The following is a 25,333-nucleotide window of genomic DNA, read 5'->3' as shown; positions in this document are numbered from 1 at the left end:
TTCCTCTGTAAAAAGAAATGGTCCACTCTTTTTCAATAGTTCTGGCAGCCTGTCTTTCTGTCCCTCCTGTTCTTTCCATCGAGATGAGTAATTACTGACATAATTACTGATGCTTTTGTTTGGATTCTTTCTTTAAAAAAAAACAGTATCAGTGAAATAACACTTTAAACATTATTTCAAGATACAAGCTTTCATGTAACACAGCTGCAAGGATTCAATAGAAAGAAGATAACCCAGCCTGAATACTTGAAGCCAGGTCCAGCTGAGATTGTAGGATTAGCAATACTTAAAAGTACTTCATCTATATGGCCCTGATATTTATTCTGTAAGTAACCTGACTTCAGAAGTAACTGAGACATAGGAAAGGTGAGAAAATAATAAACAATTTGTTACCAATTCCCCCCCCCCCCCAAATTTTCGTCCTTGTTAGCTTGTGCATTGTATCTTCTTTTACAGCAGCTAAAATGGGCTACTGTGTCTCTGCCATTGAATCCAATCTAATCTGCCTGAGCACAGTTTGTCACAATCTCCAGTTTTTGCTTGCTATTTTGCTCTACTACTCTGATTTCCACAAGATTCAGACTGAATATTCCCACGTTTTGTAATATTCATCATATCCCCCGAAACATTTGGGTAACAGGGAACACTTGGGGGAACTGCAAAAGTGCCGATACCACTATTGAGGCAGACACGTATATTTTACATATATTCTTAAGAACACTTATGTAATCGATGCCTTGCTGTGTGTCCTTTATTATGCATATAAAATAAAACATGCAGTTGTGCTCTGAGTATCCATACTCTACCCATCTCAGCTGGTTCACCAAGAACTACTACTACTAGAAGCAATATGCTTGCTTGGAAACTATTAGAGTATGAAAAATACAAAAATGAATATTCAGCTTCAAAAAGTAAAATATCTTTTTGAAGTCACCTTAATACATACCAAAACTGAGTAGATGTGCAAACACCTATAGACTGGAGAAAAGTCTACAAGATCTTGAGCAGTTAAAACCTGAAGAAAGAAAGGAAAAAGATAAGTATATAAAGCATAAAAAACCATATAACCTGCAAAATGTGATACATTACCAGCAGAACTTGTCCACTTAATAAATACGTCATACGGCATCTTACTGGTAAGGAATTATCCCTTCCTTTTAAATTCTGTTTTAGTGCCCTTAATGTTACAACTGCTCAGTTTAGTTTCTTAAAATTTGGAGATTTAGGGGAGAATTAGTAGGTTTAGTAGAGTGTCAAGTTAGCAGACTGATGAATCTAAGGTTCAGATTAATATGGAAATACGTTGGGGTTGAATACAAAAGCACAACCAAATTGGGACCAGCAAAAGCCAACTCTGTTGACAGGTTTTATGGCTACTAAAACTACTGTTTTCATAGAAAGTGGTAGAATGAGTTTGCTTTAATGACTTCAAGAGTAGCTGCATCAGTCTTTTTGCCAGTAATTTCAGGACCCAAAAATGGGTGGGTTCTATCACAAGAGTAAATTCATTGCTTGACTCTCCCCTCCCTTTGTATTACAGTACTAGATTTCATTTGTGTTAAAGACCAGACTCCTTGCACTGTGTTTTCAGAGCACCAGATTTAAAGGTCTAAATATTCGCTGTTTTATTCAGTTTCTGAATGCTGAGTATTTGATAGCCGAAAGAGTTCTAACACAAGCTGAAGTCCTCAACGCAGAAATGCTGGCTTTAGCAATAGCAGAATATTCCAGTGGGCCACATATCATTTACAGTGGGCAGGTACTACGTAATGTAAATTGCAACTGAATTCCAGAATAATTACAAGTTTGAATGTCCCCAAACATGATGCTAAAGCTAGCATTAATACAACTAGTATTTTGGCACTATTTTTCTCCCCCTAAAATGCTGATCTGGAGTGGTGTCCCTTGAAGGTGTTCTCTGGTCCTTCCTAACTAACGCTGACCACCTACAGACAGCATACTGCAAGTTTTGTTGAATAAACCTACAAAAATCACTTTAAATAAGACATACTGATTAGTGTAGTTACCTCCTCTTCTTGTTCTTCATCTTCTTCAAACGTTCGCTTCAATGTAATTTCGTTCTTGGATTCCAAAATTCTGCTTCTACCTAAATGCATATTCCGACCATAGTTTACATTATTCTGCTTCTGAAGAGTGGTACTAAAGGTTTTCTGCTGCTGTGCCTGTTTTAAAAGTAGTACCAATAAAGAGGGATGTAATGCAAATTTAATCACTCATGAGTATATGCTATGACATGAAAAACAGGTGGTGCTATTGAACACACATCAGTAGAACTGCAAGATGTGTGTTCTCAGCCTACACCGATGATTTTGTCCTCAACTGATTTGGGATGATAAATCAGTTCAATAGCTAATTTCTGCATAATTTTTTCCTAATCCCCAGAATGCAATTTTAAAGGTAGAAAAAATTTAAAAAGTAAGCTGTAATTTTCCTGATCATAAATTGCAAACAGATAATCAATATTTAAATGAAGTACAGTTATCACAGAGTTTCCAGCTATTTGTTTGCTGTCTTCAGTTAAGCCTTAGTGAGCAGTCAGCTGCAGAAGCCAAATGCACTATATTGTCCTTACTGTTGAAAGAAATGCAACAAGGTAGCACAGTATTATCTTGTGATTAAGTTTCATTTATAATAATCAATGCTGCATTTTACAAGAACTTTAGATGAAAAAGTGGCAACCCAACCTGAACTCTACTCAACAAAAAGTCAAATGAAAACTTTACTTGCTCTCCAAATAAATTTTAAAAGCATTAACTGCTTTAAAGCTTGCCCAGTACCAGTGCTTTGAAGTGGCAGATTATTTTGTGATGGAACAGGCAAGGGCCCCAGCTGTCCCACCTCAGTCCTCTGCCCTCTCCCCTGTATTGTGCCCTTTCTGGAAGGTAATATGCCAATGCCATGCCCTGTATTAGTAGTACTTTAGAAAGAACCAGGCAGTTATCTCAACGTTTCTTTTAGTCTTATTCGTCCTTGCCAGCTGGCCAGATGGGCTGCTCTTTGTTTTGGTGTAGTAGCTGCTGAGTTACAGACTGTCTAGGAGTTGACTACTGAAAGTATTTCACAGTTTTTTGCAACTTCAGACATACAGCATTTCTCCTTCCTTTCCCAGGGAAGAAACTACTTCTTGTCTAGGACACAGATACAAATTTGGAAGGAAAGTTGGATGCTACTGAGGTGTCACACTGCTGCTTCCTGTGTTGGCCAGGGACCGCTAGAATTGATAGCTTCATGTCCAGGAGAAGAAACTACCCAAGACGTTAGCAAGCATTTCACAGCTCTCCATCTTTACTCAAAGGTCTATGTGATGACTATAATCCTTAGACAAATCTTTTGGGCTAACCTTAGGCTATTGACACTGATATTTTTAGTAGATAACAGGACTGAAGTCATCCTGCTAAGGTCGGCTTACCTGCTTCATGGCAGTTTCCCCAATTCTGTCAGAATGCTTTCGAATACTCTCTAAGAAATCCTTGAGATCTGACATGGATATTTCTTTTATTTCTTCACGCAGTTTTGGAAGATTTTCTATCATTATCTGGCAAAAACGGTATTGGCTAACTCTAGGAAGATATAGATTTTCTAGCTGTTCCATTGTTTTTAAAGCAGAATAGTATCTGCAAAGAGATTAAAATCAAATTATGCAGCTTCTTATCAAATTTTAATGAAATACTTTGTTTATCAAATATAGGAGATCAATATCATACACGCAATCAATATGTATCTCTAATGAAATTACTCTGTTCTTAGAAAAGTTAACAAACAAAAGGTCATCCATATAATGCTTTAGTTTGAAAAAAACAAAACAAAACAAAACAGTGAACTGTCAGAGTGAGTCAGTCAAGTAAAAATTTTAAGTAGGCTTCTACAGTATTAGCTGTTGTGATCCATAGATTCCTGACACCACATGGAGCATCTTGCAGAATGGAGGCACTAAAGTCATAACAATTATCTTCCCATCTAGATTGAATTTATTAGGGTTTTTTATGAGTTCTTTTTTCTGAAACCCAAATTGCCAATCATCCAACATCATGGTATATGCACTAAACAATGAAAAAAATCTTGGAAAAGTGTGCCTGTATGTATCTGCCTTCTTTAGGTACATGTAAACTTATACACACATCCACACCCACCCTCTTTCCACCACCCTTAGCTGGAAAAGACATGTATATATTTATCTCAAGCAATATTTTTTCCAGCTGTATATCATACTTTGCTATAAACCATGAATCTATTTACTCTTCTGACAAAATACAGTATATCCCACCAAGAAAACAACTACTTTGAACAAGCATTAAGGTCAGAGGGTTTTAAAAAAAACCAAAACAACAAAGACTCCATAATTTTCTCTATTATTGTGTGTTCTGTTAGCCTACAGACTATTTGTAGCAGAAATATGGAAGATATGGCCTGAGAGGGGGGAAAAAACAAAACACCAAGAAATACTTCCTCTCATGTCCATACACTATGCAGATGTTGTACAGTACATTCATAACTATGTTGTGAAATTTTACATAAGGGACAACAAGTTTAAAGAAACACTCAAATTAAAACTAAACGTAAAAAGTGATTTAACTGCAAAATAAATTAAAAAAAATAAAGACTCAAACAATTTTGACAACAGAAAGCTACCAAATACTGAGACATCAACTCTATCTATTACTACAGTTATCTACCTGTCTTCACTCTCAGTTCTCTCATAGATTACAGGAGTTGTGGGGCCAAGACTTACTTGCTAAAACCATTTATCAACTTCAGGCCTGTAGCATATAAGTAAAATTTTGATGCTTTCAGCTGATTTAGGGAAACAATTAAAGAAGGAAATTTTAATTGAGGGAAATTGGTTTTCCATGCTTCCTCTTATAATCAGTAGAGAGATGAACACCACAAGGAGATGATTCAGAGCTGAGTCAGGCTCCTATATGCCTGTTCCTGAAGTCAATACCCTTGTCTATTTTATTTTCAAACGTCATAGAGGCTCCTAAGGCAGAATGCTTGTGAAAATTTTTACTTTATTGAAAAGATGAAGAAAATAGAAGTGGGCCAATTGTGGAATAGACAGCTAAACTAAGAAGACAATAAACACAAACGCCATGATCAAGAAATCTGTGATGTAAACAACATTTTAGAGAGATGCAGCAAACAGGTTAAACATGAATAGGACAGCAATTAGTTGTAGATGTGACAATAATTTTCCTTTATGCAGCATTCTTACCAGCCACTCAGCCCAGGAGGCTTTCGGAAAAATGCATTTAGTTTGGCCTATTATAACAGAATGAAGTGAACCGATGCTTTCTAGATTGAACAGGAAAAGTAGAAAAACTGAGATCAGACCGAGTTAACTTGCTATTAGTTCCAACCCTTTCCTTCCACAAATACATAGTAATACCCTTAGCCCATCTGTAGCTTTTAATATTATAACCTTAGTTCCTTTTTCTTCCTGAAAGTCCTACACAATCAGTATTAGAAAATTACCAAATCATTTTGAAAGGGAAGAGCTGAATATGAGCAAAGTCCCTTCAAATGTTCAAGAAAAGCTGAAAAAGTGTCCTTTCCAGTTCTTTTGCTTCTGGATATTACTTTGTAGATATAGTGAGTAAACACTTTCAAGCTGCTGACTCCCCTTCTGTAGACAAGCAATAATAAATTATTAATACTTCAGTCATAACTTCTTGTTCCATTCTGAAATAGACACATTGTTTTGAATTTTCTCAATCAAGACATTTCTAAGCTAACAGTGCAGCACAGCTGGAGGATGGGAAAAATCATCTCTTTTATTCCAGAACACAACTGCTTTCAGGAAACTACAAATAAAGAGGTTTCAAGTGTAAATTAGGAGCTTTTGTTTATTATATACTTGGTTTATATAAAATATACATAAGGCGACAGGAATGTTGCAGATAAGAAGGGGTCTGGGGCTTTTATGTGTGTGGTTTTTGGTTTTTTTAAATAGTAAATGACCAAGAGTGCCACATGGTGAGACTTCTGGGGAATACAACCATAATAGCATCAAAATCGAATAAAAGGTTTTTATTTAAATTATACGGATCAGCTTATCAGAACACTGTTAGTTCATCTGGAAGGTCTTTGACTGCCGTCTCCAAGATCAGAATTAACATAATCCATTTTAAATCCATTCTAGAGTCCCTTACTAATTATATATATATGGAGCTCAGGACCTTGTCCTTTTAACATCTGTTCTGGTAAAGCACTGAAGTCTTATTAATTTGAAGGTCATCTGCAGGTCAGGATTTAAACTAAAAAGTTTTGCATATCATTTCATGGAATGATGCATTTGTATATTTTGCTTTAAAAACATTCCATAGATTTAACTCAACGCTGAAGATTTTGACAACAATATTATTAATTCCCATCATATATTATCAATCATATAAAGATTGCCTATTTGACTATAAATGAGTTAAAGAAGTATCTTCAATGTTATTTTTTTCATATAAATATAGCAGTTCTCTGTCTTTCTGAGCTAATCTTGTAAGAATATGTTCCCCAACGCAAAATTTATAATGTAAGCTTTGAAACTGAAGACACAAGTTTGAAAGACCAGTAGAGGTCACGTGATAAGACTGTCCAGAACTGATCCATCTTGTCATCAGAACCAGAAAACTATAAGATGGATTTTACTAACATCTCCAAACTACAGAAAAGGAAACTTCTAAAACCAGCAAGAAGCAGGACTGGGGAAAAAAAAAACCAAACAACCAAACAAAAAAACCCAACAAAACCCCCCAGAATATTAATAATAGTGTTTTGCATCATCATATTCTAAAATTGAGCTGGTGTTTTACAAAATATCCAAGTCCCAGGCACAGAGTAGTCAGGTCTGTATTAGAATTTGAAACATCAACACACAAAAAATCCAAAAGAAAAAGAAACTGACCATTACTTTAGTGTACACAAAGAATTAAGTTATGTTTTAAATGACAGAGAGAACTTTTAAGATTTTTATCAGTGGAGTGTCATTTGGAGGCAGTTAAGAGAAGTAGCGTAACTTACTAAAAAAGCCCCATCAAGTTAAACTAGAGCAGTCAAGAAGCTACACAGGACAGGAGCAAGATGAACTTGAAAGGCTGTGAATTTTACTGAGAATAACGCATTTGTGCACAAGCCTTTTGAGTAAAGAAACGTGTAGTCAACTCCCAAAATTTCTTGCTGAAAAAACCAAGAGGAGAGACAATAACCTTAACATTCTCATTTTATTTTAATTAAGGAAACAAATTTAATTTACAAAGAAAAAATAGTGTTCTTCTCCAACTTTTGTGCTTCCCTCAGAGGCAAATACTGTATATTCCTGCTTACTACATTTCCATTAGGTATGAATATGAAAAACTTTTTGTACTCTACCAAACAAATTTAAGGGAGTTCACTGGAATTTTTCAGTAATACTGTGGAAAAGTCGCATTCACAGAGATCTTGAAGACGATATATTGAAATTGCAATTGAAAACCTTTCACCACAGGAACAACTATTTATTTATTTTGTTTTTAAATCTAGTTGCCTTAACAATTCGAAACCTAATTGTTAAACTTCCCCAGCATACCAGTTTTATCTGTTGCCCCAAAGGACCATGAACTGATATCAAGGCACTACTAACACTGAAACTTCTGTAAAGTGAGTCAAAAGTTCAATATTTCTGAAAATCAGATTAAGAGTTGTCGTGCAAAAAACCCCAAGATCTGTGGAATATCTTTTTCATCCATAATGATGTGATATGAGATTTTTTTTAAAAATAGAAATTATAGAACAAATAGGGTTGTGAGGACAGTGAGAAAGAAAACAGCTGACAGTTCAGTATCAAATATACATTTTGATGGGGTTTTTTGCCAGATCCATGATACCTCTGGGAAGTATTGATTTGCAGTTGGTAAAATACAGTGCTTCATTTTGACATGGTTCCAAAACAATGCAGAAAACCAAAATCAAATCACCCTCAGTTATATCTGTTCCAATATCTTTCCATACAGACATGGGTAGAACCAAATTATATAAATTACGAAGTTTTCATATTTGCATCCTTTATGCCTTCAGGTTTATTTGAATGCTTGGAAGGTTTATGCAGAGAAAGGCTGCATGACTGTCCCAGTGAGATTTTAGTAACCTAAAAACTAATCAACTCTGTCTTTCCCACAGTTCTGAAGAAAGCTTATAGTAAGGTCAGAAAACAAATCCAAGTCTTTCAGGGCAAAAAGTTCACTCTGAAAGACCATAGACTTTCTTTAGTCCTTCTCACAGTAGGTTCGAGAAGATTCAGCAACAACCTCAGCAGATTGATTTATTTAATTATTTTCATTGTATAGCAGGTTTGGGGTTTTTTTGTAATACTCATTGTGGAAGAAGACTTGCAAAACCACCAGTTCTAACAATTCCCAATTAGATCACAATCTCTTGAAGCAGCTGGGAACTTTCTCCAGAGACACATATCAAAATCCAAATGCACAGGTCATGGTAACAGAGCTGTATAAAATGTGTGAGATCTTATCTCCGACTTAAACATCTAGGTAATTCAGTCTAAATGCATAGCCCCCACTAGGTGTTTTGGAAAGCAGTGGAGAAACCATGTCTCTCCCTTGTGCTTCCTCAGCTAAGACTTTAAACCCTCCATAACTCTTTCCAGCCAATTGTCTCTGTTTAGAGCAGATTCTGCGGTTACTTCCTCTCACAACTATAGTTCTTGTCAACTTGTGTTATGCATGGCTCAGGAGACAGATAAATAGGATACAGAGCCTTTGACCTCTAGGTCATCAGTTCAAACATAGCCCATGTTCATAGGGACCAAAAGTTGCTATCAATAGATGGCTTTTTGGACTCCTCAGTAAACCTCCATTCCATCTGCATAAACCATTCTGTATTCCAGACCCCAAATCCTGCATGACCTTAAAAGGTGCCTGCCATGGAGAAAAGGAAATGGAATTCCAATCTTTATCCTAAAACAATTGTCCCCCAAAAATATAGAATATCCACACCTTCTTCTCCCCTTCCTTTAAACGTTAGAAATTCATATTGCAAGACCGTAAGACAATGGAATAATGAAAATATATTCTAAAAGGTGTCAAAAGAAAAGTCTTTTTTTTAAAAGACCAATGAAAGCTTGGCTGTATTAACAAACCTCAGTGAAGGTTTACGAGAAAAATTATCTTTGCCTAAAATAAACATTCCTCATTGTTTTGTTAGGACAGGGATTGTGAATGCTCCTCTCTCTGACTCTTCCAGGAAAGCTTCACAGTAAAACTCAGGAAGATCAGTTTTGAAATTCCTTGTACCTGTACACATCAGCTATCAGGGCTTTGCACTGATGCTATGGATGTCCTTGCTATTGCTCAATCACTTAGTGATAAAGGCCAGGATACACTCACTCTTTGGGTTTGCTGCCTGCTAAGCCACAAGGAAATTACCATTTGAATTACCTGCAAGTTCCATGGGATAGCCACCTCTAGGCTGTATGACAGGGAATTGTAAGTCACAGGCAAAGTAGTAACTGTAGCGTAGCTAATGAATGAGATATCTGAGCTGGAGCAGTAGCCTGCAGCAGAGTCTAAACCTTCTGCACTCCATGTGATTTCAAGGTATGGTACATCAAAGCTATGGCATCTCCCCTCTCCCTTAGATCTTTTTATGGTATAACAATGACATGTCCAAACCCCTCAATTCAGTATATCACCCTTTGACTTTTAAGACTTCCTGTCTGGCAACTCCTTCCACAGGAAAATTATCCAATCTGAATCTCTTAAATAATAGAAATTTAGTTTTAGATTTAAAGAGTACTGATGATTTCTCAGAGAGCACGTCAACCATCAGTGGACTCTACAAAACTACTAGTGAACATGGAGTCAAAATGCTAAAAGCCACCTGCACTTTCATCTCACCTAAGTGATCTCTCCATGATGACATTAGGAACTATAACCTCCCTTGCAATTCTAAAACCGGGATGCTGCTTGTCTTGCCTGACAGAGCAACGGAATGGCAGAATGCAGGCCTTGATCCCAGTGTTTCCATATTTTCAACATGCTAAACGTAGCACACTCTACAGACCACCTTGCAGAAGGAAGTGGTGCAATTCAGACAGCACACCCTGCAGTCTGTTCTCTGACCAGAGTAGCAAGGGCACTGGACCGTTTATATCCGTCTGCTGAGCTGCTCCAAGAGCACTGCAACAACATGCTGCCAGCTACTCTAAGCAGATGTCAAACCAGTGTTCTGTTCAGAGGAAACAGTGTATAGTAGTCAAGCTGATAAGATCTACCACACTGGTTCACTTCTAGCAAGTTTTGATTGTAATAAGAGAGAGCATAGTGCCATAGCTATTAGGTTATTCTTAAAACTCTTATATTTCCGCAGAAGACCTCCCAGACAGCATGTGTGCACAGGTATCATGTAGCACATATACCACTGTTGAAGATGCATCAGATTTGCTGCAATGCTGATTGATCTCATGTATACGGTAGATGTGATGCATTGTGGACACGGCTGCACACAGGCTTTAGAGCCGATTTACTCATACACAGTGGCCATTGTTGAGGCTTTTCAGACGTCCAGCAGTATGGCAGGAGGTGTTGGCTACCCAGACAACAGAAATCCAGACAAACAGTCCAAAAGTAAATCTGGGTTACACAGTAGCCCTGTAGACACCTGACTATGCACAGCTACTTCCAAACGGAAACATTCAGGTCCAGACAGACTTGTTAGCAGGAGCTCCCTGAAGTGGTGCCAGGGAAGCAAAGAGGCAATGACAATGAGAATGAATCCAGTAAGGGAAGACACAGAGCAACCAGTGTGACTCAGGCTGTATGAAAAGCAGGCAGGGACGAAGGTAGCAATGATGCTGTAAAAATCAGGAAGAAGAAAACAGCAGCAGTAGTATTCCTGGGGTGGGTGTGCATGAGGTGCAAGGCAGCAGCATCAGCCCCAGTGGGATAGGATGACAGCTACAGCAGGGGCAGGGGCAGCGGCAGCCAAGCTGCCACAGAGAGAGAACTGGGGATACTGGGGTTACCGCAGCAATGAGTGGCTCTCTGAGAAGATGGAAAGTGAAGACACAACAGAGGAAGGAGCAACTGATCACGTACCAGTTAGAAACCATTATTCTAGGAATTTATTTTAAATTATGGTTTTAATTTTTTTTAACAAGTCAGTTTGTCACAGAGGGGAAAAAAAAACAAACAACACATTTTCTGCACTTCATTCTCATAGTCCCATGTACACAAAAGATTAGCATAGAGACACCAGATAGGTCTAAGGAAAGGTATATGGAGTGAAATGTCCTTCTTTCTTGGATTATAAATTTGATTTAAATACATCATGATAGATTAATCGGGTATTAACATACTCTGAAAGATCTTTACTCCCTAAGGATCTTATTACTCTTGATTCTTAAACTGTTTTAAGTATTAAAAAAATAATACACTTTACTTCACATTTTAAATCATAATTTCACCGCATGTCATGCTTATTTAAGTAAACATTATTTTTCATGGCAATCACTGAGCTCCTAAAAGTCTTTATATTTAATATAACATTTGTTCACTTGCAGTGACATTCTTGAAACCCAGACGAGGTATTATGATAAGAAGACTATATGTACCAAGCTACAAGACTTAGAATACTTATTTGTCTACATTAGCGTTTGCTATTCTATCCATTTACTTACAAATGTTATATTTTACTCATAGAAATAAGTTCACTCACCTTTTTACATTCATCTGTTCTTTTAGTTTGCTGTACATTTCCAGCACTGCATAAAAACAAGCAGATTAACCCATGGATCTTATTGTGGCTTTAGTTAATAAAAGAGGAAAATATATATTGTAAAGGACAAAATAAACCATAGAAAAGGATATGCTAAATCTACCTTATTTAATTCCTACTGTAACACAAATGTGATAAAACTAGCAAAAAAAATATTCTAGAATGCAGCTAAGAAAGAAAAAAGAACTGAACTCTTAACAGCTTTTAAATGAAAAAAAATTAAGATTAAACAAAACAGTAGACACTATATATCAAGCATAGTCATTCACTTACTACATACCGTAACTTCATCTGCATTACCAGTCTATGACCTGTCTCCATTAAATGGCAACAGTACCACCTACTGTACTCATAACAAGTCAACAACAAGACTTTACAAAGAAAAATTCTCAGATCTGTTTTACACCAATATCACGAACAGGATAAAACTCTTATAGAGCTGTGTGCAATCCTATATTACCACCCTTCTGAAACATCATTTAGAGCTCTTATGTTTTATTAAAAAAAAAAAGCCTGTAATGATACAGAGCTAAAAGTGCAACATTGAAATAGAATCATTAGTATTTTCCCTAGAATTCAAACAGTAAAACCCACCCTCTTAAGCAACAAATTCATTTTTTATCATATTAAAAATATTACTTCATTTAAAGCTGTATGTGGCTACATTGTTTGCATCATTTATATCTGTCTCACTGTCTTCTCACAAAGTGGCATAATTGCTCTATGTCAAATACTGTAAAAGACATGGAACCTACATGCTGACATCTTTTTAAAACCCGTTAATTTTTTTGTTAAACTGGATGTTACAGGACCACAACTTAAGAAATAAAATTATTTTCCATTTTGGCTATTGTGACTTACTTTATTTAATTTGCCATCACATTTAGCTATAGGTCACTCACCTGGAAGACACAACTGTAGTTTTTCCACAACTGTTGTAATATTCCGTTGCTGAACTCTACATCGGATGATTTCCTCTGTTTGGGCTATCACCTTAGAGATTTAAAAAAAAAAAAAAAAAATCACAATTAAATTATGCAAATAAATTTAATTTGCTACAAATATTCATAATGCCCATATAGGAAGCACCATTTTCTCACCTCTTTCCCAGCATCCTGAAGCCTTCGGTTGGTATCAGTAACTTGGACCTTAAAAATAATTTCACCTTTGTTAGACAAATATGCATATATTGCCCTGATGTGACTGCTCACCCTTGTAATCAGATCATGCTTCATGAGAAACTTAGAACAAAGAAATGCAAATTCAAATTAACTCTACAGCTTGAACTTGAACTTTTGATCGCAAAGGGCTTTTGTTAACTTCAATTACTTATGACAGTTCTTTCTAACAGATTCTGTGGCAAACTTCTCAAATTTACTTGGGATTTTTGAACTTTCCTTGTTTCTGTAGGTCTGTCAAACAATTCAAATCATTGACCCAATTGACCACTGGTCCCTTTTTGATAACCTCAATGAGCTCTATGGGCCATTCATTGTCTGTAAGAAATGGTGATTGCATTTTATGGTAATTAAACATTCATACTTTGCTGAATGCAAACACTGGGTGGTTGATTAACATCAAACGTGGAAATCTCCAAACCACAGCAACATTTTAATGCTGCAGGTGCAGGCAAAGCTCGACCTCAGATTTTCCCACATAGTAAGTGACTCATTAGGTCATCATAATAAGGAAGCACATTCTAGTTTATTAAAAATCTCATTAATTTCTGAACAAAGATGCTCAATGACCTCATTGACGCTGTATTTGGTCTCTTGTTATCTGAATATCCTTTATATAATGCTCTTCTAATCATAACCTCTGATGAACTATGCTCATTCTGTCTGGTGTGCATATTTTGCTTTCAAAAGTGTAAAGAGAGCTAAAAGGGACGGATCTCATAATTCACTATTCTGCGTTCTGATTTGGGAGTAAATCTTAGTTCTTATTTCTAATGAAAACTACTAACCACCTACTCTCCTACCTATTACAGAGTAAAGAAAATTTATTTTTCATGCATAATTGCAGTATCTTTATTTTTCTAATCAAGATTTTAAATTTTTCTAAGGTCTGACATATAAATGCATGATTAGAAAAAGATCTATATAAGAAATATTGTTTTTACCATTTGTTGTTCTTTACCTTCTGAGAAAGCCTTTAAAAAGGGTAAAATAAATTTGGTAACATTTTATGAAAACATACATTAAAAAAAAATCAGAATTAGACCTAATAAAATATTCAGCTTTGTAAATGTAAATTATTGGATCAGGCAATACAGCTTTAACCACAAATCCTAAATAATCCACTTCTAAAAAATTGTTGCAAACATCAGAGTGTATGTGATAATCACTAAATTCTTATTCTTCAGTAAAAGAGTCAAGTTCCTCCTTTTATATTCAAAGACAATAATATATGAAACTCTGAAAAACTAGTTCCTTACCTTTAATTTTTCTGCATCAGCCCTAACTTTAAGAAGTTCTGTAATAGCATCCACAAAGCCCTGATGGTGAAAATTGCACATCTTTTCTATTTCCCTGTCATGGTTACGTATGCAGGCATCTAGTTTTTCCATAAACCTCTGATGTGCATTTGGTTGGTCATCATATACAGACCTGTTAAATACAAATAAGAAAAATCGAAGTTTACTTTTTCCCCCAGTTAAAAATAGTATGCAAGGATCTTTATTGAAATCTCTCTCTTAAAAAGAAAATAAAAGCACGCAAACTTGATGTTATGGTGGCATCATTTGTGATCCACTCCACCAAAATCAGCATTAAAAGAAAGAGGTGGCGTACAACTGAGAACTGAACCCAGCCCTTATGGCATTAATCCAGGTGCTTAACCAGTTACAACATGGTTGACCTGAGCCTCACTGGTCTGTTATTTAAGCCCTAATGCTCAAATATGGGTACAAAAGAATCAGTTTCTCCGACCACCTCAAATAGCATGGATCGCTTTTCCATCAAATTCCACTCTTTGCTAAATATAAAGAAGTGCAAACATACAAATTTGCTTTTCTGGTATTCCTAAGATCAGAGTTATCCAACTAAATCAGGGTTGGATGCTTCCAGCCAGAACGACCGGAGCACTGTGCAGCAGCAGCCAGACTCCTGGTGGAAGGCAATCCCCACTGCTCCCCGCCTCCTCCTGCCCACGCTCAATGTCTCATAAAGCAAAGCCATGACGTGCACATGCCTAAAGCTGCTACCTTGGTAGGATCTAACTTTCAGGAATGGCTAAAATCAGGTCTTTCGGTTTACTTTACTAACTGTTTGAATAGTACACCTATAAACCTCAAGCAGGAAACATGACTCCAGGAGAAGTTACCGGTGTAGCTTGTTGAGCTGCATCAGAAATAGAAAGCTGCATGGAAAAATGCTCAGCCATGAGAGTGAGCAAAGGAGACGGGGGCAATTTAAAGCTTTAGACTTTAGCAGAGGAAGCAAGAAAAGAGGTATCACAAAGAACTGTACTGCAAATCAAAGGTATGAAGTCTCCCAAGAAAGGTAAGGCAAAGGTAGTTCCAAAATTTGGTTAATAACTTGATATAGCAACAACAGCAGATGGGTAATTTTTGAAGAAGCTTTTCAGATAGAATGAGAATGACAATACAAGGATGATATGGTCATACATATACAAACATGTTTGTACTGCAAATTACAAGCATTAAAAAAAAATCAGATCAAAACTTTAAATTGCCTTTTTTAGCCTCTAATTTCCTTTCATAATTACAAAGTTTTCTCCAGAAATCCATAAGAAGCTACTTTAACAAAAATGAGAAAATAATCTTAAGATGGGGGGAAAAAGAAAAAAAAAAAGGGCTGACGTTCCAATGGTCTCAATATTGCTTGTAGAAGTACAGTCTTAAGTTCAAGACCCAGGCAACAGTTAGTCAAAGCCTCTAAAACTCTTGAGTAGAGAGAAAGTACTTCCCTACTGGTCTTCTCAGGAAGTATGACTTCCCATATTCTTCAAGATCCTCTTTTCAAATGAGACAGCTGGGCTCTGCCAAGATCTGGGGTCATCATTACCCATTCAACAAACCTATAGCTGAGTATCTGACGAGAACTTGACCTTTCAAGGAAGAAAAGGGTATAGAAGAGATTGAAGAGACTCTTGTAACTAGATTCTTCATTCTTTTTTAAGTTCCTTTTGACCTTGGACAATACACTCAGAGAGCAACTGATGACAGAGAAATGAGAAAGGTAATAAGCTGTCCTACATACCAAAGGAAGAAAGCCAATTCCTGATAGCCTGCTTGCTATAGATATTTTCTAAGGGAAAAATCTATTCAATAAAATATTCCTAGAATATCCCCCTTTTGCTTATGATTGATAGGAAAATAAGGCTATGGTACTGAAAGGCAGGCTCTTTCCTCCAAAGTGCACCAGGGGAAAATCCAAGGTTGTTGACCCATGAAGCAGTTCACAAGGTGAAAAACAGCCCTCACCTTTTCCACCACTGCAGTTTGAAATGACAGGGGAAGGAGCAAATGTGTGACAACCAGTCTCTCCTCCTGAGGTTCCTGTCAGACTGCCTGAAAGGGATCCCTCAAGGCTGCCCAGGACAACTGAGGTTTAAAGGGCTGTGGTGGAAGATCATGAGTGACCCACACCTGCCAGTGGGAAACACCTGCACCCAGAACCTGGTGCTGGCTGGAGGGAGAAGCAGCAACCTGGCCTGGGAGGAAAGAAAGGTGCAAGACACATAGTCAGCATTAAGTAAGCTCTCGTTAGGCAACCTGATGTTCTGCATCTGAAGACAGGGAAGCATGTAGACCGTATCACTGTTGCCTGTAAAGAAATGAGGAAGGAATGAGAAAAAGGCTCAACAACTGATGTTGTAGTGCTCCAAAATACACAGTATGAGCTGGTTACATGAGTGCTGCTCTGTTTCTGTAAGAAAAGGGTCAGAGATGTTGGAACCTATAGGGTGGACAAAGAGGGACGTCCACCTGTCTCCAGAGTTCCTCGAGAAGAAATAAAAAGATTAGGAGGACCAGAGGCATCAGATAGCGCCTTCACAGATACCGGGCATGCATGACCTTCCCCTGAATGGGCTGGACTCACCATCTATACTGCACTGGATGCTAAAGCAAAAACCAGCAAAAAGTTCCATTTATTACTGCTTCCTTGAGCCTTTCATTTAAGGGTGGAAGGAGTCTCCAAGTTTAGATCTCCTTTCAATGTTCTCAAAGGGAAGTGAGAAAGGAGTATCGTTATCACAAAGACAGGAGACTTCCGTCTACCACTGTGAACTCGTAACTGTAAGTTGTGCAACATAACTGTAAGTGAAAACAGTAGTAAGACACAAAGACCAAACATACAAGACTGTAAAAAGATGGTGCAAGAGGAACTCCGTACTTGAGTTTGTACCACCAAACTTTCTTTGGCGGTAGCAATGCATTGTCTTTTTGGACTTAGTTATTGCCCGATGATCTTGGGGTATCCAGTAGCTGCAGTTCAGCATGGCTGTCTTGATACCTTTTTATCGATTTCAGATCTGCCAACACTGACAGACATGCTGTTAAAATACTGAGAGAGGAAAATAATTTGCCATCAGGAGATTTCTCTTTAAAATGTTATCAAACAATTCCAGACAACATACCCAGAAATTCTGGAAGCACACACAATGTAGCATAGGCAATATAGTATTCACTGTTATAAGAATCAGTATTTATTACTTTTTCTCAGTATTAAAGCTACTTATACTTCAGTTTAATGACGATAAATAAAGTACTGATTGATAATTTTCAGGGGTATTATCACAATATTTAATTCAAAATCATACAGGGAATAAATGTTTAAAATTGAGGAGGAAGAAATCAATACTGTGTACATCCCAACACACTGCTCTAACCCCAAGATTAGCCTACCTTACTAAAATAAGAGTTACTATTTTATGTTCTACATTACGCTGTTTTCTGCAGGGATACTAATAAAATGGTGATCGGTGATCTAAAACAGTATTTTGACAGCTCCTCAAGATTCACTACTAGTATAAATTCCATATTAATTACATATGTAGACAGCTCCATCTTGTGGGAACAGTAACAAATCAACCCTCTTCAGCACACTAGTGAAAAAAATGAGGCAGAACTGCTTACCTTTAAAGAAATAAATCATCACAGTATTTAAAAGAAATTCACACTCTATCACAACTCTCTGATCTAGGTGTAAAGTAAGAAGACAAATTAAACAAGTTTAATAACTTTCTTAAGATGCTATAGTCTTACAAGACTACACACATGCTATTTCAGAGGCTTCACAAGGAAGTCTGACCTAAAGCATTGGCCTTTTTGAAGTGTAAGTGTACGAGAGAGCCATGCCATCTCTGGTCACAGACAGAAATCAGGCTTTTTCTCAAAACCGCAAACACAACTGAGGCAATGCACACCTGATTTACCCATTATAGAACATCATACATAGTACAGTATGGTTCATTTCTGATACTGAAGCTTATTTTCCATACATACATTTCAAAAATTACCTACACATATCTAAATAAAGTAATTGCTACCTTTGAATAATTACCTGAAGGTGTACATTTCGACAGATTATGGCACTGCAAGCAATCCTGATAGCAATTCCGCACTTTTCGGAGTTAAACTAACTATCAGGCAGCCAAATAACCGTATTGCAATATCTTGGAGAGAGACATGGCACCCTGAAAGCATCCTATAGATAATTCTTCTAAATTACAAGACAAAATTAACAGAATTTACCACACACACACACACACAGAGTTCTGTTGGGAAGAGAGTGAGGAAGCGGTAACCCTTCTAGATGTACTTCTTCAGGAGACGACTACTACATGCAACTACGTCTACCCTAAAAATCTCCCTCTCACTTTAAGTTGCTTCACATATGTCAGTGGGAAGTGTCATAAAAAGGGGCAAACATGCCTAGGATAGCAACAGAAATTTTACATGTGTAATATATAGTTCTTTCAAATTTTGTTTACATTTATACATTTCTGAATGAAGAACCCCAAGGATCCTCTTCAGCTTTATGGGCCCCTGAAGTAGATGCCAGTGGTCTGAAATATAGCACAAACCTGAACTGAGCAAAACTGAAAGACGTGATCAGTTTGTATTACAATTGCTTTCAACCTATGATCTATACAGCTATAGACAACCTATAGACAACTAGTAGTCGATTCACACCATGAAACTCTGAAGAGTAAGCTTTTTCTCAGTATGAGTCTTCAAATTGGGGGGAAAAAAAGGAGAAAAATCACTGATGTTGGAGACAGAAGTTTGTACTTTATTTTGGCAGAAAAAAATACAAAACATACCATCTTAATTTTCAATCTGGAATGAGAGAACATTAACTTGAGTGACTAGTTAGACATCAATACTGCGAATCAGTGACAGGGCAGGTACTATTTTCATTCCTAATTGATGGGGCAAGCCGGGCACCCATGAAGAGCACAAGCAGAGCTGAAGGATTTTTCTGGTAATATGTAGCAGGTTATTTGTTTATATTTCCCAGAACTCTGGATACAGACAGAGAGACTTTTTTTTCCTGACTCATCCCAACAACTGGACAATATGAGTCATATTAATGCCAGTCTAGGTAAACACAAGATAGTGCAGAAAGTACTCGAAAGAAGAAAAAAATTAACTAGGAATAGTCAGAGACAGCTTAACCTAATGGAGAAAGATGTCTCAGTCACTGGCTCAATTTTATTGCAATAGGGATATTTTTATCTTGATCTTTTCTTACCAGCTGGGCTGAAGGGAGAAAGACAAGCATAAACAGATTTGAATTCAGGTCTCAATAAAAAATGAAGGAGAATTTTCAGATATGCAACCAATTTCCAATTGAAGAAAAGCAAACAAGGTTACTTTATACCATAAAAAAACCTCCCTAGAATTTTTTTTTTCAAAACTGAAACACAATATGAAAAATATGTATTTAATAGGTCTTATTGACAATTTCTCTGTGTTTTGCAAAAATCTATTGAAGCACCAGAGGGCACCATTCTATGCACAAAAATACCAGCCATTGAGTAAGCAAAAAGGCTAATCTCCAGAGAGCTAAAATTCAGGCAAGAATTGTAAAACCTAACCTGCCATGAATTCTACCTGACCCTTCACAAAATAATAATAATTTAAAAAAATCAATTATCCTCAAATCACCTGATCCGTTCTATAATGACAACTCCATACATATGCATTATCACTCTAAGCCACTGTCATAGATGTCTTCACAAATGGTTACAGCACAGCTTCAAAAATATACTTCTGCTATCATTTCATATAAATATTTTCTGTGCATGCAATCAGGATACATGTCGTTAAATGCCTGAGTGCAAATGGAATTAAAAGAGGATCAACATTTCACTAAGGAGGAGGGAAATAAAAAGTTACAGGGCAAAAAAAAAATCATAAGCCCAGAAATTAATGTAATACATTCACCAGACTACTGGAAAGGTAGGCAAAGGAAGTGCATATAGACTAGTAAGTGTAAAAGGATAGGAGCCTAAAAATATTTTTTGAGAGTTCACCAAATGCCCCAATTTGCTTTTTCCCTCCTCATCCCCAGTCTTCACATCTATGTCATCTTCCCACTAGAAAATGAGAATAATCAGAAACTTGAACACAACTTTCACTGTCATCTACTTAGTGGGAGTTTAGCATGGAAAAGTGAATGGCAAGAGTAATCAGAATGAGAACTGAAGTAATTTTGTCCCTTATATCTATGGCAATAGCTGTAACTTTTCAATGGTAAGCAGAATTGCTCAGGTACTCAGGCTTCAGGCAAACATGAACTTGAAGAGTTTATTTTATTAAAAATAAAAGCTCCATACTTTCATAAGAAAATAATGATTCAGAAGATAGTATGAATTCCTAGTTGGTGATAAATAACTCTGTCAACAATCATTAATAAAACTGTCTATTAGATAAAGAAAAAATATTTAACAAATCCCTTTTGGGTTTTAAAAAAATCTACTATTTCTTGAAGGTTTGGGGGTTTGGTTTTTGTGTGTGTGTTTGGTTTTCTAAATGGGCAATGATTCAATTTTTAATTGCAACCCATATTCAGGAGAAAGATCTCTAGGCTTATGAAGCATTACTGCAAATTTTTAGAGTGAACAATTCTCTTCCTAGTAATCATTTATAATAATGGGTTCTAACAGCAGCAAGGACTCTTAAAACAGATCATCTATTTAAAAAATAGCAAAAATACCCATGTCAGAAAATAGAGAAAAAATACCGGTCTTTTTACAGGACAAAGTAGCTCCTCACTAATGACTTGCCACCTTCCACCATTTTCACACACCCCCAACCCATCCTGTTCTGTCCCATTTCTAGGACAAATTGCAGGTTCCTCACCCCTGCCTACATTGCCACAGTCTTTCATTTCCTGATTACACAAGACATATGAAGCAATTAAAAACTGTATACACACATTCCTTTCAGGGTACTGATAACCACTTAGTTAAGTGCCAATCAGTTACATCTCCATGAATGCCGTGATGCTGATAGGAATTACACATACCTGCACAATATTTGTACAAGTTTAACACGGAACGTAAGCCTGACCACGCAACTTCTGAACTGCAAGGGATGCAAGAGAAAAAGATTCATCTGTAGAGCTTCAGATTTAGCATTGTGGAAAAAAAAATACATTTTTAACTGATCACTTTGATCAGTTAAACCAAGTCACAAAAAAAGAAACTCAGACATAAAATTTTTATTCTGTTTTTCAAAGTAATACTTGAAACAAAACAAAACACATGCACACAAATAAACCAACTCTCAAATGAAGAAACTGTGTTTGTGGAAAATCTTGTTTTTAAAATTCATATCTTGCTACCAAAGCCAATTTTGTACCGACACTAGAGATTCTCTCAGCTAGCTCCCATACACACATTGCAAGAAGTGGCCCACTAGATGTTTCTCCTCTCCCTCCATTTCTCATTTGATTGGGGAGGAGGGGGAAGATATATTATTTTAGAACTTTAGAAATAAATTTCTAAAATAAAATAATATTTACAATTCAAATTTGCACGATGTGTTCAGTGGGATCGATGCAAGCACAAAACACTGACCATACAAATTAAGATTCTGCCCTTAAAACAGACCTGTCATTGTGACTATAACCATGGCATCCCTAACCATGATACTGTATCACACACTCCATTTAAACTGCAATTTCACAGGAAACACTGCAGAAACTTCCTTTGTCCTACAATATACAAAGATATTTTCTGTTTACACAAACTGCAAACTTTGTAGGGATTTTTCCATGGAGTAATTTCATATAGGTTGCTGCATACACCCTAAAAGCTTTATAAAATAATGTCCAGGTGTTTCCTGTAATTCAACTGGAGTTACGGTAATAAGCATGTTTCTTAAAACCTAAGCAGCCTTTCTATGCCAGGCGCTACCTAGGGTCCAGTTCTGCCATCCTTATTCATAATTACATCTCATCGCTGTATTTAAAAGATCGCATTACATGCCAGAACAACGTAGAACTCAAGCTATGGCCTAATCAGAGAAAAGATTTTATTAATCTTAGTTTAGCTGTTATGCTTTACTTGCCTGGTTTTCCTGGATGTGCAATTTCTGTGAATTGTTCTCACTAATAGTATCCTGTTTCTATGAGCAGGAAAGGGCTGAGTACAGTTTGTTAGTTAACATTACTTCCTATAAGCAGGGTCCATATTCTGTAGTAGCAGCACTACAGCAGTCATTGTTCATGCTGGATAAGCAATGGATCACACTGATGGCTGTTAATGGACATCCTCTGCAGCGAAACATGAACTGATAATCAGTAAACCCAGATTTGCAATAGACTTCCTCCTTCCTGTTTTTACACTGCTGACCAAGGAGATGCCTCTTCCTGCTAAGCCTTTGTGCGACTTACTGATGTATGAAGCAAGAAACTGAAAAACAAGTGCTGCGCTATTTTTTTTTTCTAATTTTGTGTTGTAATAGTAGATAAAAAAGACAGCAAAGAAAATGCCAGCTTCACTCACTTTGGTACTAGCTATCACCACGTAACAAATGCCAAGTTTGCCCATCTGTTTCATATACCTAAATGGATACAGTGGACATAGTTGGAACCTATGTTATTTCATAGAAAATAAAATAAGAAACTTAAGTCCATATAGCAATATTCTTATCTTCCCTTAATATTTCCACAGACTGTAGCAGAACGGAACATGAATTGTTCCATTTTAGGAGCAATGGATTCATCTATAAATTAAATTGTGAGCTTCTAAGTTCTTCTTAAAGATTTGATCAGATTTCTATTACACATGTCCCAGAAATAATTAGCCATCTATTACAACCTATAGCTAATCTGTCTTCTTTATCTGGGGCACTTTAGACATAATCTTCAAGATAAATACATACCAATTGTTTCGGTAGACCCTTCACGAGACATATGAAATAGAACAGAACATTTGATGTCACAAATGTCTAAGTTACTTATTTCAATAGGCTTTGAATACCAACACTACACAGATATAAATATATTATTTTAGAAATCAAGAAGTTCCAGACTAAATAAAATATCCAATAATTAAAAAGTTTCAAAACCAATTGGATTAAGAATGTATTCTATTCAGTACAGATCAAACCAGGTAATTCTCTGATGTGTCACACTCCTCTGCAAGCATATAACCAAAGCATGTATTTTCCAATAATTTTATTCTATTATTTTTTGTTAACTCTATGAGCTCATATCGCCTATACGTAAAAAATCGTGTATTTCTCTCATGCAAATCAACAGCCTGTACTATATATTTCGCACATGTGCATCTCCCAGGATCACTGAAGAAAATGAAAGATTACTTTTTAAAAAGTCTGTTTTTAATTCAAAAGCCCAACTAAAACTAACTCACAGTGTTTCTCTTTGTTGGCAAGCAACTAACGGTGTTGAAGCAACTGACTTCTACTACTCTGTTACCTTACTCCAGTCCTCTACCTGCTCGATAAACAGACTAAGTGGCAGAAAATCTATTCATGCCTTAGGGAAAGGTGACACTCCAGTATAGCACAGAAACTCCACATTTCAAGAGGATGTAGCACACACTGGCTACCTGATTACAGTTTTCTAAGTTTATGAAACAAAACAGAACAAACATACAGTATAAAACAATACCAACTACGTTACTTTTATGTCGAAATTATCTAAAAACAAAACTCAGAAGAAAAGGTTGCCTTGCTGAAATCAATGCAGTAGAGAACCTTCAAAGTCTCCCTACGCATAAGGAAGTGTGCAAACTGTGAAAGTCCCAGTGAGAGCTGCTACCAACAGAAACATCTAAATGCCTGTAATAGAGAGTAGAGCGTATTAAAATTGAAATATGCAATACTTGAAAGTTTAAACACTTCTTTTTGAAGCTGAAATGTCTCAAAAGTATCCCCCTAGGTACACATACTACAGTATATGCACTATTAATTTTGTATTACTCTGATTCATGAGACAGTTGCAAGTTACACTCATGGCAGTTTTGCAAGCAAATTACTTTCTCTGAGACATACTGAAAATCCCACTCACAGTATTACAGCTGAACACCTTTCTCATGCTATATCAAAAAAAAAAAAAAAAAGTCCCAGCCCTCTCTGCAGGTCCCTAGTGCAGAACTGTTCAAAGACATCTTCTAGGTCCTCTCTGTCAAACCCCAAGTCTTTCCATCAAGGCTGATGCACTCTAAAACCTGATGCACTCTAAAACCTGCTTCTTTCCTTCTTAATACCTCTGTCAGTGATTAAATTCCCTACTAGTTTGGTATTACTGGCAAAGGTTGAGGTACAGGAAGGGCTTCAGCCAGGTTTCAGGAGAGATCGTTAACTCTTTCCTGCATAGGACACAGTTTCTCAGGCATACAAATAATTCCTTAGTAGACATGGACAAGATGAGGAAGAGATGCATTGTTGAGCATACTTTAAGCTGAACATCAAATTGAACATGATGTCATTGTTTTACCAAGGTCCGTGGTGACAGGGATTAGGTTTGGGCATTTCAACCACCATCAGACAATAGCCAGAAAGACTGGCAACAGCTAGATTCTATAACTAGCCATAGCAAGCCCTGCAGTAAGATAAAATCTAATGTGATTACTTGATGCTGATGCAAAGCTAGGTTGATGTTTTCGAACGACTTAGTACTTAGTAGTTTACTACAACCCATAGAAATAGTTTCCTATTTGCAAACCCATTCCTGGCATTATCTTAGAAGCATTATTTAAGAAATATCAATCCTCATAGCTTTTTATTAGCTCATTTTAGTAGTATAATCTATAAAATGCAGCATGACAAAACTTGCTTAACTGCAGTTACTGTAATTTCAGCCTTGTATGTGCAAACACTCTAGCACTTACAGGTCAAAACCAGGCTTATATTTAATTGAATTATGCTAAGGCTCCTCAGGTAGACATCTGTATTGAGGAAACTGCAAAGTCTCAGAGCAATGGTTCAGCAACGCACACAGAAAGCTCGAGTACAGTGTATGCTGTCAGCTTCCAAAAAAAAATCTGCAAGAAAGTAAGTACCCATGTGACTGGCATTTGTGAAGTATGTAAAATTATGCATTTCCTA

General features: G+C 36.7%; 1 protein-coding gene across 9 annotated transcripts in view; it reads right to left on the bottom strand.

Moving 5' to 3' along the window:
* Window positions 1–25,333, bottom strand: part of EXOC6 (exocyst complex component 6) — a 98,729-nt gene that overhangs the window by 63,718 nt on the left and 9,678 nt on the right. For all 9 annotated transcript variants that reach the window (XM_075504783.1, XM_075504784.1, XM_075504785.1 and 6 more), the window contains exons 2-8: window positions 14,216–14,387; window positions 12,879–12,926; window positions 12,681–12,771; window positions 11,719–11,764; window positions 3,431–3,635; window positions 2,028–2,183; window positions 947–1,015 (exon numbers count right to left, since the gene is read on the bottom strand). In XM_075504783.1, the coding sequence (XP_075360898.1) occupies window positions 947–1,015; window positions 2,028–2,183; window positions 3,431–3,635; window positions 11,719–11,764; window positions 12,681–12,771; window positions 12,879–12,926; window positions 14,216–14,387 (787 nt within the window). The remainder of the gene's footprint in view (window positions 1–946; window positions 1,016–2,027; window positions 2,184–3,430; window positions 3,636–11,718; window positions 11,765–12,680; window positions 12,772–12,878; window positions 12,927–14,215; window positions 14,388–25,333) is intronic.

Source organism: Mycteria americana, chromosome 6, assembly GCF_035582795.1.
Source record: "Mycteria americana isolate JAX WOST 10 ecotype Jacksonville Zoo and Gardens chromosome 6, USCA_MyAme_1.0, whole genome shotgun sequence".
Classification (NCBI taxonomy): Eukaryota; Metazoa; Chordata; class Aves; order Ciconiiformes; family Ciconiidae; genus Mycteria; species Mycteria americana.
Note: the sequence above shows the minus strand (reverse complement) of the source record. Positions and strands in the feature narration are given on the sequence as shown.